Source organism: Aplidium turbinatum, chromosome 1 (assembly GCF_918807975.1).
Source record: "Aplidium turbinatum chromosome 1, kaAplTurb1.1, whole genome shotgun sequence".
In the NCBI taxonomy this organism is placed as follows: Eukaryota; Metazoa; Chordata; class Ascidiacea; order Aplousobranchia; family Polyclinidae; genus Aplidium; species Aplidium turbinatum.
The window spans coordinates 29,444,405-29,457,772 of record NC_137472.1 but is presented as its reverse complement, the minus strand read 5'-3'; the positions used below and the strand labels follow the sequence as shown (position 1 = coordinate 29,457,772).

The 13,368-nt window shown below is 36.6% G+C and overlaps 2 protein-coding genes across 2 annotated transcripts in view; one reads left to right on the top strand and one right to left on the bottom strand.

Moving 5' to 3' along the window:
- LOC145780327 (transmembrane protein 134-like) overlaps window positions 1-13,368 on the top strand; it is a 111,977-nt gene that overhangs the window by 23,948 nt on the left and 74,661 nt on the right. Inside the window, exons 4-7 of the mRNA XM_082592029.1 lie at window positions 2,017-2,091; window positions 2,948-3,024; window positions 4,572-4,616; window positions 5,054-5,107. Coding sequence (XP_082448155.1) covers window positions 2,017-2,091; window positions 2,948-3,024; window positions 4,572-4,616; window positions 5,054-5,107 — 251 coding nt within the window. The remainder of the gene's footprint in view (window positions 1-2,016; window positions 2,092-2,947; window positions 3,025-4,571; window positions 4,617-5,053; window positions 5,108-13,368) is intronic.
- LOC145776845 (uncharacterized) lies at window positions 8,556-12,445 on the bottom strand. Its single transcript, XM_082588069.1, has 5 exons — window positions 12,196-12,445; window positions 11,850-11,982; window positions 11,297-11,515; window positions 10,927-11,078; window positions 8,556-9,689 (listed from the first exon to the last, which is right to left on the bottom strand). The coding sequence occupies exons 1-5, from the start codon at window positions 12,341-12,343 to the stop codon at window positions 8,887-8,889; spliced, it is 1,455 nt and encodes a 484-aa protein (XP_082444195.1). The 5' UTR covers window positions 12,344-12,445; the 3' UTR covers window positions 8,556-8,886.

Here is a 13,368-nt window from a genome sequence, read left to right as displayed (position 1 = left end):
ACGGATTGTATGTCTTTTAAAGCAACGTCACTTGCGTGACAGAGTGTTGTGACCAACTCTCGTATAGACGAACACTCTATCCACACCAATCTTCTGTAGATCACATGCTTTGCAAAATAGTTAATGGTCTGTTTGATTGCATGACATAAAGTTTACTTTTCTCTTTTTTTTTATCTTTTATACCTTCAATCACCACCACATGCCTTTATACCACGTTCAGTAGAAGATAGCGTCGTTTTAAAATACAGTAATGAGAGTTTGATTTTTCATTACTCCACATCGCTGTTCCAGCTTTAGGAAGAGTGAGATATTTTTTTAGTAAATTTCTTGGTAGGATGTTCTTCAGGATGATTTACGATGCTTGGCGTTGTTGTCTCTTATCAAAATCAGGAATAGTGCTTGTTTTCATACTAAAAATCGTTTTAAGTAGAGCAGCAAGAATGAATAGCCTAAGCACTGTTTTTAAAAGAGTGAGCAAGTTTGTATTTTTATGTTGTGGTATATATCTGAGAAATAGGATTAATGAGTTATCTTCATAGTGGACCGGCATGATTGCAATACCGTGAAAATTAAACCATTGACGGACAAAGGTAATTCGACTTGTCTTACTAGATCAAGCTTGTTGGTTCGATTATTCTTGTATTACAATGTGTTATACAACTGATACATTGTACAATGTACATACATTGTATCACTGATACAAGTGCTTCCTTTACAAAGTTCTTTTAACAGTACCATAAAATGTGTTTGATCGATGGGTTGTATAGTGGCGAGTTAGCATATCTACACAACATCAAATTGTGGACGGTGGTATTTCTGTATACACATGAGTTGACTCATCGATGAGTTGACTCATGTTTTTTTTTAAAGTTTTGTCAGCAACATATGTGGTTTTCACAATATCTCCTCGTTTGTGCCGCGAGCTTCAAGAGATACTGCGGTTAAGCAATCAAGTCTCATTTGCTGAGAAATCGCTAATTTCTCAAACCACCTATTATATATCATTGACAACGTGTTTCCAAAATGTTTGATTTTTGGTATTTCAGTTCATTGCGTTTATTTTTCCTTTGCGTGTCTAGGTACAAAACTGCAAGCGGCAATAAACAGAAAAGGTTGCAAACTTTCTCAAGGTCACTGTTCTTGTAATCGTATAATGACATGACCCTCACTGCGTGCGTGTAACTGTATACACCATGCCACTTTCATCCGACCGTGGTACATTGATACGACAACAGGTCGCTCAGAACTGATTCATGCGATGCATGTAGCTTACTACAGAATAATATTAAATTTCTTCTGTCAGAATGGTTTCAACGTCGCTTACGTCTGCCTTGAATTAAGTTTTTTATGTTGGTGGTGAGACTACCTGGACAATCCCCAGGTTTTATCACTGTGTATGTTCTTTAAACAACTAATTTATTTAAGTTTACAGCGTAAAAAGTAGGTTAAAAAAGGTATAGCAACCTTTGGGGTAAATCAAACCGGTAAAGTTTGGTTGAATACTCATTGCACAACTGGCCACTGGGTATTCCACCATGAGTAGCTACATACCCGTGACATCAATGTCGTGAGCAATGGGCATTGGGCATGTACGCATTGTGCGTCGCCTCAGTGCTTTTCAAAGTAGCAAAGTGTTAAATGATTCCTAGATTGTGCCTTGTGGTACCATGCCTCAGTGTGCGACAGCGGCGCTGTACCTGAGGTACGATCCAAAATATTGTACTCTTGTCTGCGTACTTTGTTACAGGTTAAGTTATGAGTTATATTTTTTTTTGTTATTATTGTGTAAACGGGCACACAGAAAAAGTTTAAAAAATCATTAAAAACAAACTATTATTCCTGAAGTAATGTGTGTACTAATACTACTAAAGTTGTTTAATATGTGGCTTGACGTCATCGCTAAGCTATTGTTGTACGTTTTCGAGGAACCGATCCTGATTGTACCATCATTGTTAACATTGCATTTATTGGTTGCTTACTTGCATCCCAGTGTAAAGCGAGCATCCTGTTTTTCAGGTTCAGTCCACGCAGTAATGGAAGCACGTGGTCATTACAGAGCAGCACAGTATCCACATCCGTACGGGGTATAAGGTAGTGCGTTAATCAACCATATCGATTTTGTTTATAAAATCCGACAACAGAATCTAAATTTAAATCTGTACAAACGTTAGTGAGCGTTTTTTCATTGTCTCTTGCATGTGGGTAGCTGATTAATTTATCGATTTTTCTTGCGATTGTGAACGCAGCTCTCCTTTTGTTGACATAGCTGCACTGCTTCAGATAAATCTCTGCTGTAGTTCAAATCATGGACTTAACCAGTGGTTCTTAATCTTATAGTTTGCGGCACACTAAAACTCGAAACAATCTGTGGCGCGTCAACTATACACAATGCAATTTTGAAACGTTTACAACAAAAAATCTACGGTATAGCCTACTCAGTACTCATACTGTTTAGATTTTTTTTTCAAACAAACTATAGCAATAATACCAATGGCGATGTGTGTTCTTTTGATGACAAATAAAATCGTGCCGACCTTTTGAAGTTTACACTTTGGTAAGCATAGCATATACCATGCAAGCTCACGGCAGCCGTCAGGGTTTGACTTGGAAACAAGTTTTCTTAAAGGGACCACAGCCTGATTAATTTTTATGAAGTAGGCTAACATTTGTAAAATAACTGCCAAAATTTCTTGTTTGTTTTTAACAAAGTCAACATTTGCAAAAATCACGACTCTTCTCGTTTTTTATGTCCAACAACAGTCAAGCTTCGTTTGAACACTTCCTTCCAACCAAACGTTGCCCTTTCGGTTTAAAAAAAAATTAGTGGCCAACACTAAACATGACAATAAGAAATATGTTTTGCAACCTACATTATATCCCAACTATATGTAGAATAAACATTAAACAACTCTTCAATAGTTTATCCTACACTTTTTTTACTTTGCAGGTGGTACCGACACCCGAAGGTGAGGGAACACTGGAAAGTCGTCGTCGCCTCGTTTGTTCTATTTTTTATTGGCTTATGTAAGTTCTGGCTGACATTGCTGACAAAATTTTTGCCCAACTTCAACAAGGCTGTGACAAAGCTGGGTGGTTATACAGTACTTTAGCGGCCATTAAATTGCACAGCTAAAGTATATTCAAACATTCCATTGTAAAAAAATAAAAAATGTGTTTTAATACTTTGCGTATTTATTGATCTGAATCGGATTTTTTGCTCTTTATCACAAATTTTACGCAAGTGGTGTGCAGTAGTACACACGTAATTTGGTGGCCAACAATGCAAACCGACTTGGATTAAAGTAGAATTCAAACGACGTTTATTTTGTTGCAGTTTTTTTTTCATATTTTTGTAGCAGTAGCCTAGTCCAGTTTTAATTCGGTGTTGTCCCTGTTACCGAGGGTGGTTGAATCCACCTCGACATGCCGCAGTCACTTTCACATCGCAAACATCCACTTGTTCAGAACGTCCTCCCATGTCAATGCGACATTCCCAGTTAGAAAATCAGCCTGAAGACGTTGAATCAACGTAAAATAGGGCTGGTTTACTGGCTGGGTTGTTGCTTTCCTTTCAACTTTCTGCATTCTCAACCCTTTTGCGTGTTTTCTTGTGTCTTTCTTGTTTGCTTTGACCGTTTGCGTATTTGTATTCTGTAGGTCGCTGAAGCAGATGGGGTATTTTGACCGGTAGACACTTTAACATAGGACAACTTTCTCTGTGAAAAAGCTGACAGCAGCATTGTGACCCTTCTAGCACTCAACTAGAGAATTGATTCTTATTTTGAACTTTATTTGGTAATTACAGAAGAAAAATGGGTAATGGCAAGGGTGGAAATCAAAACCACGCCGGAGAAACGTTCATTTAATTTACTTTCTAACGTGCATGGGTTGCATGACTACAAAATCTGCTGATTTAAATCTTGCCTTCTGATTGGTTAATAAACCTGATCTGCTGCAAGCGACCTGCATTTTACATATACGTTTACCGTTTGCTCGCAACTCCAGCGCTCTTTTTAAAAACATATTTTTATCCTTCTAATGCCCTTATCACCTCGCTCCATACGCCTTCCCCATTTTATTAAAAGTTTCATTCAACGTAAGTAAATACATAAGTTCTTCGGTATACTTCTTGTCGGTCACATTCACACCATGCATCGCTCTTTCAGTCCTTCTTAAAATTGCCATCGTGGTTTTCCGTATGCAAACCAAAATAATGATTCACGGTTTACCAGCAGCTGCACCACGTTTTATGACTCAGTTATGGTTCAGTATTTATAAAAGTTACATGAAAATATAGTTTTGCATAAACAAAGAAGTTTTTCAATTCCTTTGAAGCCATCAGACCTTCCAAAAAAAACTTACTTTACACCTAGGTCTAGATTTTATGGTGTTGCTTCATCTGACATCTTTTGTGAAGCGCCTTTTTTGGTTGTTTTTCAACGATAGATGTTTTAAATTGAGTGAGAACTTTATATAGCATCAAATCAAATTTTGTGTATTTCACAGCTTTTTGGGTTTTGCGCAACAATTTGCAACATACACTTGAAGCTTTTTTTTTTACATTTTTACAGGTTTGTGCATTGCTGGAATAATTTTAGAAGCGCTTCAAGTTGAACGTGAGTTTATGGTTTTTATACGTTTTAAATTGTTAATTGATCTTTCACATTCAGCACTGGCTGACGATCCATACGAACGGGGTCATCATTTTTGCACAGGCTGCAAAGCTTCGGCTTCCGCAATTCGAATGCAGAATAATAATGCAGATGTTTGTGTTGCTGTCGTTGTTTTAGGTGCCGTGTTGTTTCAGGGAAGATGCCATCAGATTTTTTTTCTTTCATAAGGTAAAAAACTGCAGCCTTCTAGATTGATGTTTAAAACTAACAGACTAGCAACCCGAACAATGACAATTGGATGGTTGTTTTGGATTGAATATTTTTCCTGTGCTCTCAAGCGAGTCTCACTTGCAGTCATTGCAAGGAGCGACGTCGTGTTGATAGGTTTTGCCTTATAAACTACAGTATTTGTTACCATATTTGATGTTTCTGTTTTGCAGTTGGTGGAATATTTATGTTGTTTGTCATCGGAGCTTTTTGTTTTATACCTGGTGGTGAGTACTATTCCCAATAGTTTTGTATAAGGTTATTTTCGTATCTTTTTTTATATATAATTCATGAAATAATCATCATCATCAGTCGCTATTTGCGTTTGCAGCAGATTGCGCATCAACCTGGGTTAATTATTTCCAAGAGTTTCGATTTTGAGCTAACTTGGAATAATATCCACCAGTAAATTTTCTGAGCGATGTAAAAATAAACAAAGGAAGAATGAAAAAAAACTAATGATACATTACGAATAAAATAAAGAAATCTTACGGTAAATTGTTTTTTGGCGTTTGAAAAGTTAAACGAATGACATCTTCTATGTCTTGTTTGCTACGCTGTGTCGAACGTGGAATTGTTCATGAGTGGGTTCAAAAAGTATTTTGCTTGAAGCTAAGGTGAACTATAACTCTAGTAGCTTGATCACAATTTGGATTCTCAAATCTATCATTTCAAAAGGATGAACACCCAAACTTTTCAGTATTCATTTCAAAAGGATATAAAGTAAATTTAGCTTGAGTTCAAAATCGAAATTTCATCATCTGTACATCGGCCTCCCAGGCAAACCTTCAATTTCCACGTTGGCAAGGCCTGTGTATATAAATCACTATGGCTTCAATAATTTAATTAAGCACTAAATAGAACAGGGCCAGCTAAAACTATTTCATCATAAGCAACATTTCTGTTTGATTTGAAAATAAAATTTGTATTTGATTTTTAAAATATGGTTCACATGTAGCATTGTTTCATTTTTGATGGCTTACTATTTATTTTCAGCTCTGAAATTGAGGCCAATACAAATAACCCTGACTTGTTGCGGTAGAGCCAAGAATCGTAGGCATGCACTGCATACATTCTTTCTATGAAACTGTTGGCTGATTAGTTAATAGCGTCTTTCGCTTAAATTTTACGTCGTCATTTTTCGAGCAGCACTGGTCAAACACCTACAGTAGGTTGACGTTCATGAACGATTCGATTTGACACCAACCAAAAGAGAAGAAGAGAGAGAAATAACTTTACTTGCCAATCAGTTTCTTTACTAGTACGGTACACAATAAACTTACATCACAATATGGATAAACAATAACAATATAATACAACTTACATAATTCATAAACATAGAGGAACGCATTACGCTCAGTGTTAAGTAATTCAATCTGATTAGCTAAGAGCAGCGAAAGATCATTGGGTCATCTCGTCAGCTGCTCCCAACTAACCATATTTTAAAAAAATGGGTTGAGAAAGCATTCGAATAGTCTAACAGCAACAAAATAATGACGATGTGATCCACAAAAGCGCTCAGATCAGTGATCCACAAAAGCGCTCTTTCTTTTTTACAAAATACTTAATGATTCAAAATTGGCATGTTAAACCAGTGAGCTTCATTCGTGTTGGTTGACTGCTAGCTACCGATTAGAATAATAATTTGTGTGCGCTTGAGCAACGCGTTCTAAGGACTGCTTTCCATTTAGCGGCACCTAATGGATGGAATAATTCCTCGCAACAGCACTTCAACAATCGGAAACTTCACTGTGTCTATCTCGGTAAGCGGCCCAGCGTCAAAAGCCTTTACAAGTATGCGAAACGACCAAGAATAACCTATCGAGGCTTTGTCAGTCCGAGGGTAAAGATTCAAAACCAAATCAATGGAACCACACTCATATAGTACAGTGTGTGGACCAAATCAAAGAAGGTTTATTTTCAAATAATGAAATAGTTTTAAATATTACTATTTTACGTACTATTTTAGTTTATGCTGTAGTAGTCGGAATATTCAGGGCTGATTGCTCTTATTGGTAGCTAGCCGACCGAGCTCCTTTGTTTTGACGTGCCAGTTCTGAATGCTTTGTAAAAACGGCAGGACTTTTGCACTCAGTTGAACCACTGCGCCACGAACGACGATGTGAAATGAGCCACTGTAAGACGCTATTAACTGATCAGCCTGAATCTGTACTTACCACGAGGGAGCTTCAGTGCATAGACTACCACAATGCAGAAATATAAGACACTTTTTGAAAGGAATGCATACAGCACATTCCTGCGATTCTTGGAATTGTTTCACACCAACAAGTCAAGTTACAGTATTTGTATTTTGCCACACTTTGAGATAGTGCATGTGCACTATCTCAAAAATCCATCAGGAAATGGGACATGTAGCCTTTATAGACATACTGTATATTGAGAACCAACTATCAGTTTTATCTTCAATCAAACAAAATGGTTATTTATGAAATAGTTTTAGCCGATCGTGTTGTAGATGAAGCACTGTTTACTATTTTATTCTCGGCAGAATGTTTGTGGGAAATAAATTCCTAGACCTCACGGTCTACAACTTGCAATGTGTTGTTGTAAACGAGATTTTTGTGGCTTTGGCTGAAACGTGAACAAGTCGTTACAAACTAGAGCTGATTGAAACAAACTTGGCCAAATCAATTTTAACTTCACTTCTAAATTGAAAGGAAACCAATGCAAGGGCAGTGAATAACAAAACAACAGTTGAAATTCACTGTCTTTTGTTTTAAACACCACTACGGGATAATAGTTTGTAAATTTTGATCAATGCAAGATTCTCATACGTTTCGTTTTTGTTTCGAGTACATAACAAACAAAATTTCTACGGTTGATAAAAATCGTATAAATTTTGCGTTGAATTGAAACAATAGTTGCTTTAAAAACTATTTAAAATATAACCAAATTTACAAAATCAGATCTTGTCGTAAACTGAGAGGTAGACTAGCCACAATGACAACTTGCTAAGTTGATAAAGCGGGTAGGCGGCTGGGTTGTCAGTAGCTTAGCTTAGTTTACTTCCTACAGCTCAACTAGGCTTATAGAACAAGATGGTATGCTGCAACTGGCGAAAAACTGATAAGTTTAGGTGCCGGCTAGGCCTAACTTCGTTTTTTGTTTTTTTTGCCATAGATCACATATCACTACAAAACTGCGCCTTCCTGAACTTCAATTCAGATAAAAACATACTTAAATGGGTTTTATGACGACGATAAAGATAGAAGATATCGTCATCATGAACAATAAAACATTAAAAAGTTGGACTGGATACTTCACTCCCTCTTTGCATGCGCCATAGTGGATATTTATGTTATTATCTAGTTGGCCTTAATTTGGTTGGACAGCTAGACAATTATATTTATCTAGGTCTATTTTGAGATGTTCTTCTGAAACTTTCAAAATTGAAGATGTTTCAAAAATAACAGTAACTCCGATAACCAATTTTGTCAAAACTAAATATATTTTCTTACCTCCTCTATACGTACCTTACCGCTTGAAATTACTTTGTAAACAGAAACATTCACTCCGCCAACAGAGTCTTCATTCAATTAATCCATTTGTATGCAACAGGAAAAATTGCGCCAATTTTGGCATGCAAAGTTTGCTTTTTTTGCATTGCATTATATTGTTAATTGATCGCAATGTACCTCTGGGTGACTACCTTCGAATTGCATTTCTCTGCGGGTTGAAACGTTCCTTAGCATTGTAACACATCGTTGATACTGAAAGTACAAAACCGACCAAAACGCATTTCTGTTATTTGAAAAATGTATTGTTTTAATCATTTACAACAAATACCTGTCGTGAAACGTGAAAGTGTTTTCACGTTTTATTTTTATGAACACGCTACAAAGTGTTGAATACTTCACAACAAGGTGGCAAAAAACATCTTTACAATGTAGAAAATAGAAGTTTGTGAAGTGCTGTGTTTGTTGTCACAGTTTGGTTAATGTTTTTATCATGCCAGACGCTGTGGTAAAACTCTCATCTCCATTTTTCACATGAACCATGTCGTACGTTTGAAACCTTGATATATTCCATTTAAAACATTTCTTGCTTGTGTTAAGGTTTGCGCTCGGAACACAAATCCTTTAAATTGCTTGCTTAGTGTGCAGAAAGTATCACCGGCTATATAACAAAAATGCAACTCATCTGACACCAACTTTCCGCAGCTGGATATATCCGCATATTTGTGGTTGAATAATGGTTGAAATCCGTTTTTAGTTATCAGTAAAACGTCCACGGCAATTTGTGTTAAATTAACTTGCACATCGAGTGTTGTTTTCTGATTTGTTCGATGTATACCGCGTTTGATTGCTTGCTCAATCTGATCTATTCCGCCGTCAACGCCTGTGGAAATTTCTCCAACATATTGAGCGAAAAACTTTCCCCCGATTCCTTCTTCTGCTGCATACGGGTCAAGTACAGGGGTCAGCTCCTCATTTTTAAAACAAAATAGTTGGTTGGTTTTCTGCGTTTCTTGCTTGTATTGCTTATCGTCGAGTTTCTTCTTGCAAACCTCAAAATATTTGTCCATCCAGGTATGAAACTCGCACAAAATATTCTTCAAAGGTTCATAAATGCCTCCTTTTGCTGGATGTCTAGGTTTTATTACAGTTAGTTTGCATGGGACGTTACGCTTTTTGCACTTTCTCCACATGGACATTGCATCTTTGTCACCTCCTACTGTAGCAGGAAAGAGAATTTGTTCGTTCATCTCTGCAAGAAGATCACCCACACCGATGTTAAGTTCTTCAGCCGCCATGCTTAACGGCTTTATTGCTGCCACTATCGGATAACCTGCACAGTACAAAAATCTGTAAATCCCAACATAATGTATGTTGAACTTAAAGTTAGATTTCTTTAAAAGCGTGGTTGAGATTAAAAAAGTAAGCCCATCCTTCTTAAAAACTTTGTAGCATTCTCGTACTTGCTCTGTACGCGGGTTTTAACTTCGTTGTTACATACTTTTTTTTATTCATGTTAGCTTGTTCTTGCATCATTGTAAAAGGTGATGTGCGTGTTGCGTGTAATTAGTGATTGGAAGTTAGGTTTTGGCGGCACTTCTCATTTATCTCATAAGGTTTTCACATAATGTGAAAGATTTGAATAAAGACTTCAATGAAAATATGTTGTTGGAAGACATCCGAGGTGACAGTTATGCAAGTGATTTCTCAAGTGATCAGGAATCTGAAACGTCTCCGGGAATTAATAAATTATTCTTGATAAGTAGGGCGATCGTTTTTTGACCTAAAAAACGAACAAATTTGACCTAAAACTTTAAAGTTTTGACATTAAAAAACTTTTTCTTGACAAATTTTGACGTACGAAGAACTCAAGTAGTTAAATTGTACAAAATGCCGTACAAAACAGTTGCCGCAAAACGACTTAGGACCTACCAAAAATTTTACAGGTTTTGAGGTGTGTTAAGCATCACACCATATCAAACTAATTACTTCACCTAATGGTTTATGATTCACAATAAGTAGACAATGGACTGGTCATTCACAACAGTATAAAATAGGCTACAGGGTTTAAAATGTAAAATGAAAAGTTCACTGACAGTGCAACCTCTACGACACCACGACAATACAGTTTGTAAACAATTTTGACAATTTTTGACCTAAATAAAATTTTGACCTATTTTTGAATTCTTTTGACAAGTCAAAAAATAATCGCCCTATTGATAAGTTCAATCGCCTGGAATCCTGTAATGGAGCCCACCCTGTGACTGCAATACTGTTTTTGCTGTGAATTCTTTGCATACTCGACTACCCCGCACAATATTTTCTGTTATTTAATTTATTTATGTCATGTGTTATGTGTGAAACCATTGGTAATTTACATTCTGCCGACTACTTCTATAAAACAATAAAAATAACAAATAATGATTCGAATGGAAGCTAATAATAACCCTTTCTTTCGAATATTAGTCTGTAGGTCATAGTATATCAGTAGATTAGTCAGCTGTCAGTTTTTGAGGACGTTTAACATAAAATAAAAAAGTACAAATTTGAAATGATTCTTGTGTTCATACCCGAGATATAGATGATTTCAATTCCCAAGTGACTTGAAGGTACAAAATCAACAGTTTTAATGACAGGGACTTCCCAAGTTTCATCAAGAAAAAAATTATTGTTCAGATCAATATCAAAAGTCAATGATGTTGAGCAGGTCAGCAACAGAGATCTACAAATAAGAATTCCTTATTATTTCTTGCATGACTCCGAGTTTTACAATATATGTTGCTGCCGTGTCTGAGACAGTCGTCATAACATCTTCAAGAAACTAAATTAAAAAAAGACATTAGTCTACTGATAAACACCTCGTAATGATTGTCAGGCAGGACTTTTTACTATTGGTAGGAAACGTTCTACATAAATTCTGAACATTTTACTCGCTCCAACCTGAGTTGTTCTGCGAGTTCCTCGTGGACAATTATTGCACTGCCTCCACCGAACTCTGCCAGAGTTTGCATCGCTTGTTTTCCAGAACTTTGATTTTCATGGTACCATTCAAACAGCTGTTCTCTTCTCTCCATGAGAAACTCCACCATGACATGGAGGCTTCGGTGGAACAGACAATGCCTTATTACATACCGTAATCTTCCATCTGTTGTCTTGATTCTGAAAATATGTTCAGAAATTTGGTTATAGTTAATTCAATGAATTGATAGTCCTTTCAGAATTGCTAAACTATTTGGAATTGTGCACTTTGAATTTTACAAACTATGTAACGTTGGAAAAACGCCAAATGTTGGGTAATTTTCAACTTCTTCACATACGACCAGCAGGAAATAAGCACCTCACGCTGAAACAATCCTGTCCACTAGTTGCAGAATTAAAGAGCGTTACCTGAATCGCAGCCTCACAAACATTAAGATTTGACCATTGTTTCTCATATTGTTCTTATTACCAAACAAATATAAATAAAATACATTACCATACGTGTATTTCATACCTTTTATCTTCCACTGCCAAGTTAATAGCGGTGGAAATAATGTATGGCATTGGTCCATCCGTTTCAAAGGATTGCAGAAGCATCCAGAATCTCTTCCTGGCTGAGTGCTTGTTGGTCGTTATTTCCCATGGCCCTTGAAAAATGCAGCATGAAAATTTGTTGTGCTTTGAGGACAAACTTTGATACTGATACTTGATACTTGCCCCTTGGTGAGGCAAGTGCGGAGAGACCATGGCCCAATTAACTTTATGGAATAATTAACGATGGATTTATAAAATCTAGAATCAAAAACTCATGCACTTAATATATCATGTTACACATTGGCTCTTCAATCCATGCGATATACCTTTTTTAAGACCTTTTAGAAAGCTTTGTTCTAGTGTAGTACATAGCTGCACAAGATATGGATTGTTGTCCGTGACTACTTCCCCTACAGAATGAAATTCTTGTACTAAATATTTAATACTTCTCAATAACGGATCTGTCAGTGACATGATGTAAGATATGAGTTGTGCTTCTGTGAAACAGCTTATTTTGTACGAGTAGAGTTGTCACATGATTATGTAGCTTACAGTAGCACCTGTTAAAAACGCTATTTTTTCCTGCATAATGTAAATTTTACTGGTTAAGTGTGGTTTTTTACACATGCTACACACATTTACATAAGTTGTTGACACATCTTGATGAGCAATTAAAGCCTTTTTAATATAGTCGATTAAACGAATTTGGAAGACGCTTTTCCTAATGCTTTTCTTGCCCAATCTGGATTGGCTGGCAGTAACTCGTTATACCCCCCAGTTGTAGACTAGCGTGCCAAATAAGCAGCTGTGTTGATTCTAGTATAGTGCTAAATTATCTTTCCAAGATCAAGCAACGCTTCGTTCTCAGCGATACATTTGTTTAGGTCATCGATTGATGCAATCCATTATTACTTTTTATTTGCAACAACAGTCAACACTCATGTTTGAATCCTGAAGTAAATAACCAAACTAAACGCATTTTTCTTCGGCGATTATCCATCTGCTTTCGCACTACCTTACCCTGCTAACTCCTTTTTGTAAAGCGCGTCATACTCTCTTAACTATACATAATAATAATCAGTCAATTTCGCTCAATTGCAACTTCCTTACTTTTATGCTTTTTCTTTTTAACAGTTTTGTTTGATAAAGAGCTCCAACACCTTTCTTCACTATCTCGCAACAGCGAATCGTAGGCTTGGCAACCAGACCATCTGCTGCCTCGCTTCCTGTACTCAGTCATTCTGCTGTTTCCTCATTATCAAACTCGACGATTCACAGCACTCCGTTATTTCAACGCTGCTGCAGTTTTGTCATTCACTTTGTTTACTATCAACAACGTACCATACTTTTCTGTACACTTGATGGGCTTTATTTACGGGCATTTGTTGAACATTTTTTATCACCAAATATGCACAACAGGCACTTAAATGTAACTAGGCAATATCCGTTTTAGCACTTGCATGAGTGAGACAAAGAGCTGTTATACTGTACAAAAACAC

Bases quoted from the DNA above. Each gene is read 5' to 3' on its own strand.
- LOC145776845 (XM_082588069.1), bottom strand. From the start codon at position 12,343: ATGTCACTGACAGATCCGTTATTGAGAAGTATTAAATATTTAGTACAA. The intron at 11,516-11,849 runs GTATGAAATACA...ACATATTTTCAG, and splicing joins TTGGCAGTGGAAGATAAAAG to AATCAAGACAACAGATGGAA. The intron at 9,690-10,926 runs GTATGAACACAA...TGTACTGTGCAG, and splicing joins TGAAATCATCTATATCTCGG to GTTATCCGATAGTGGCAGCA.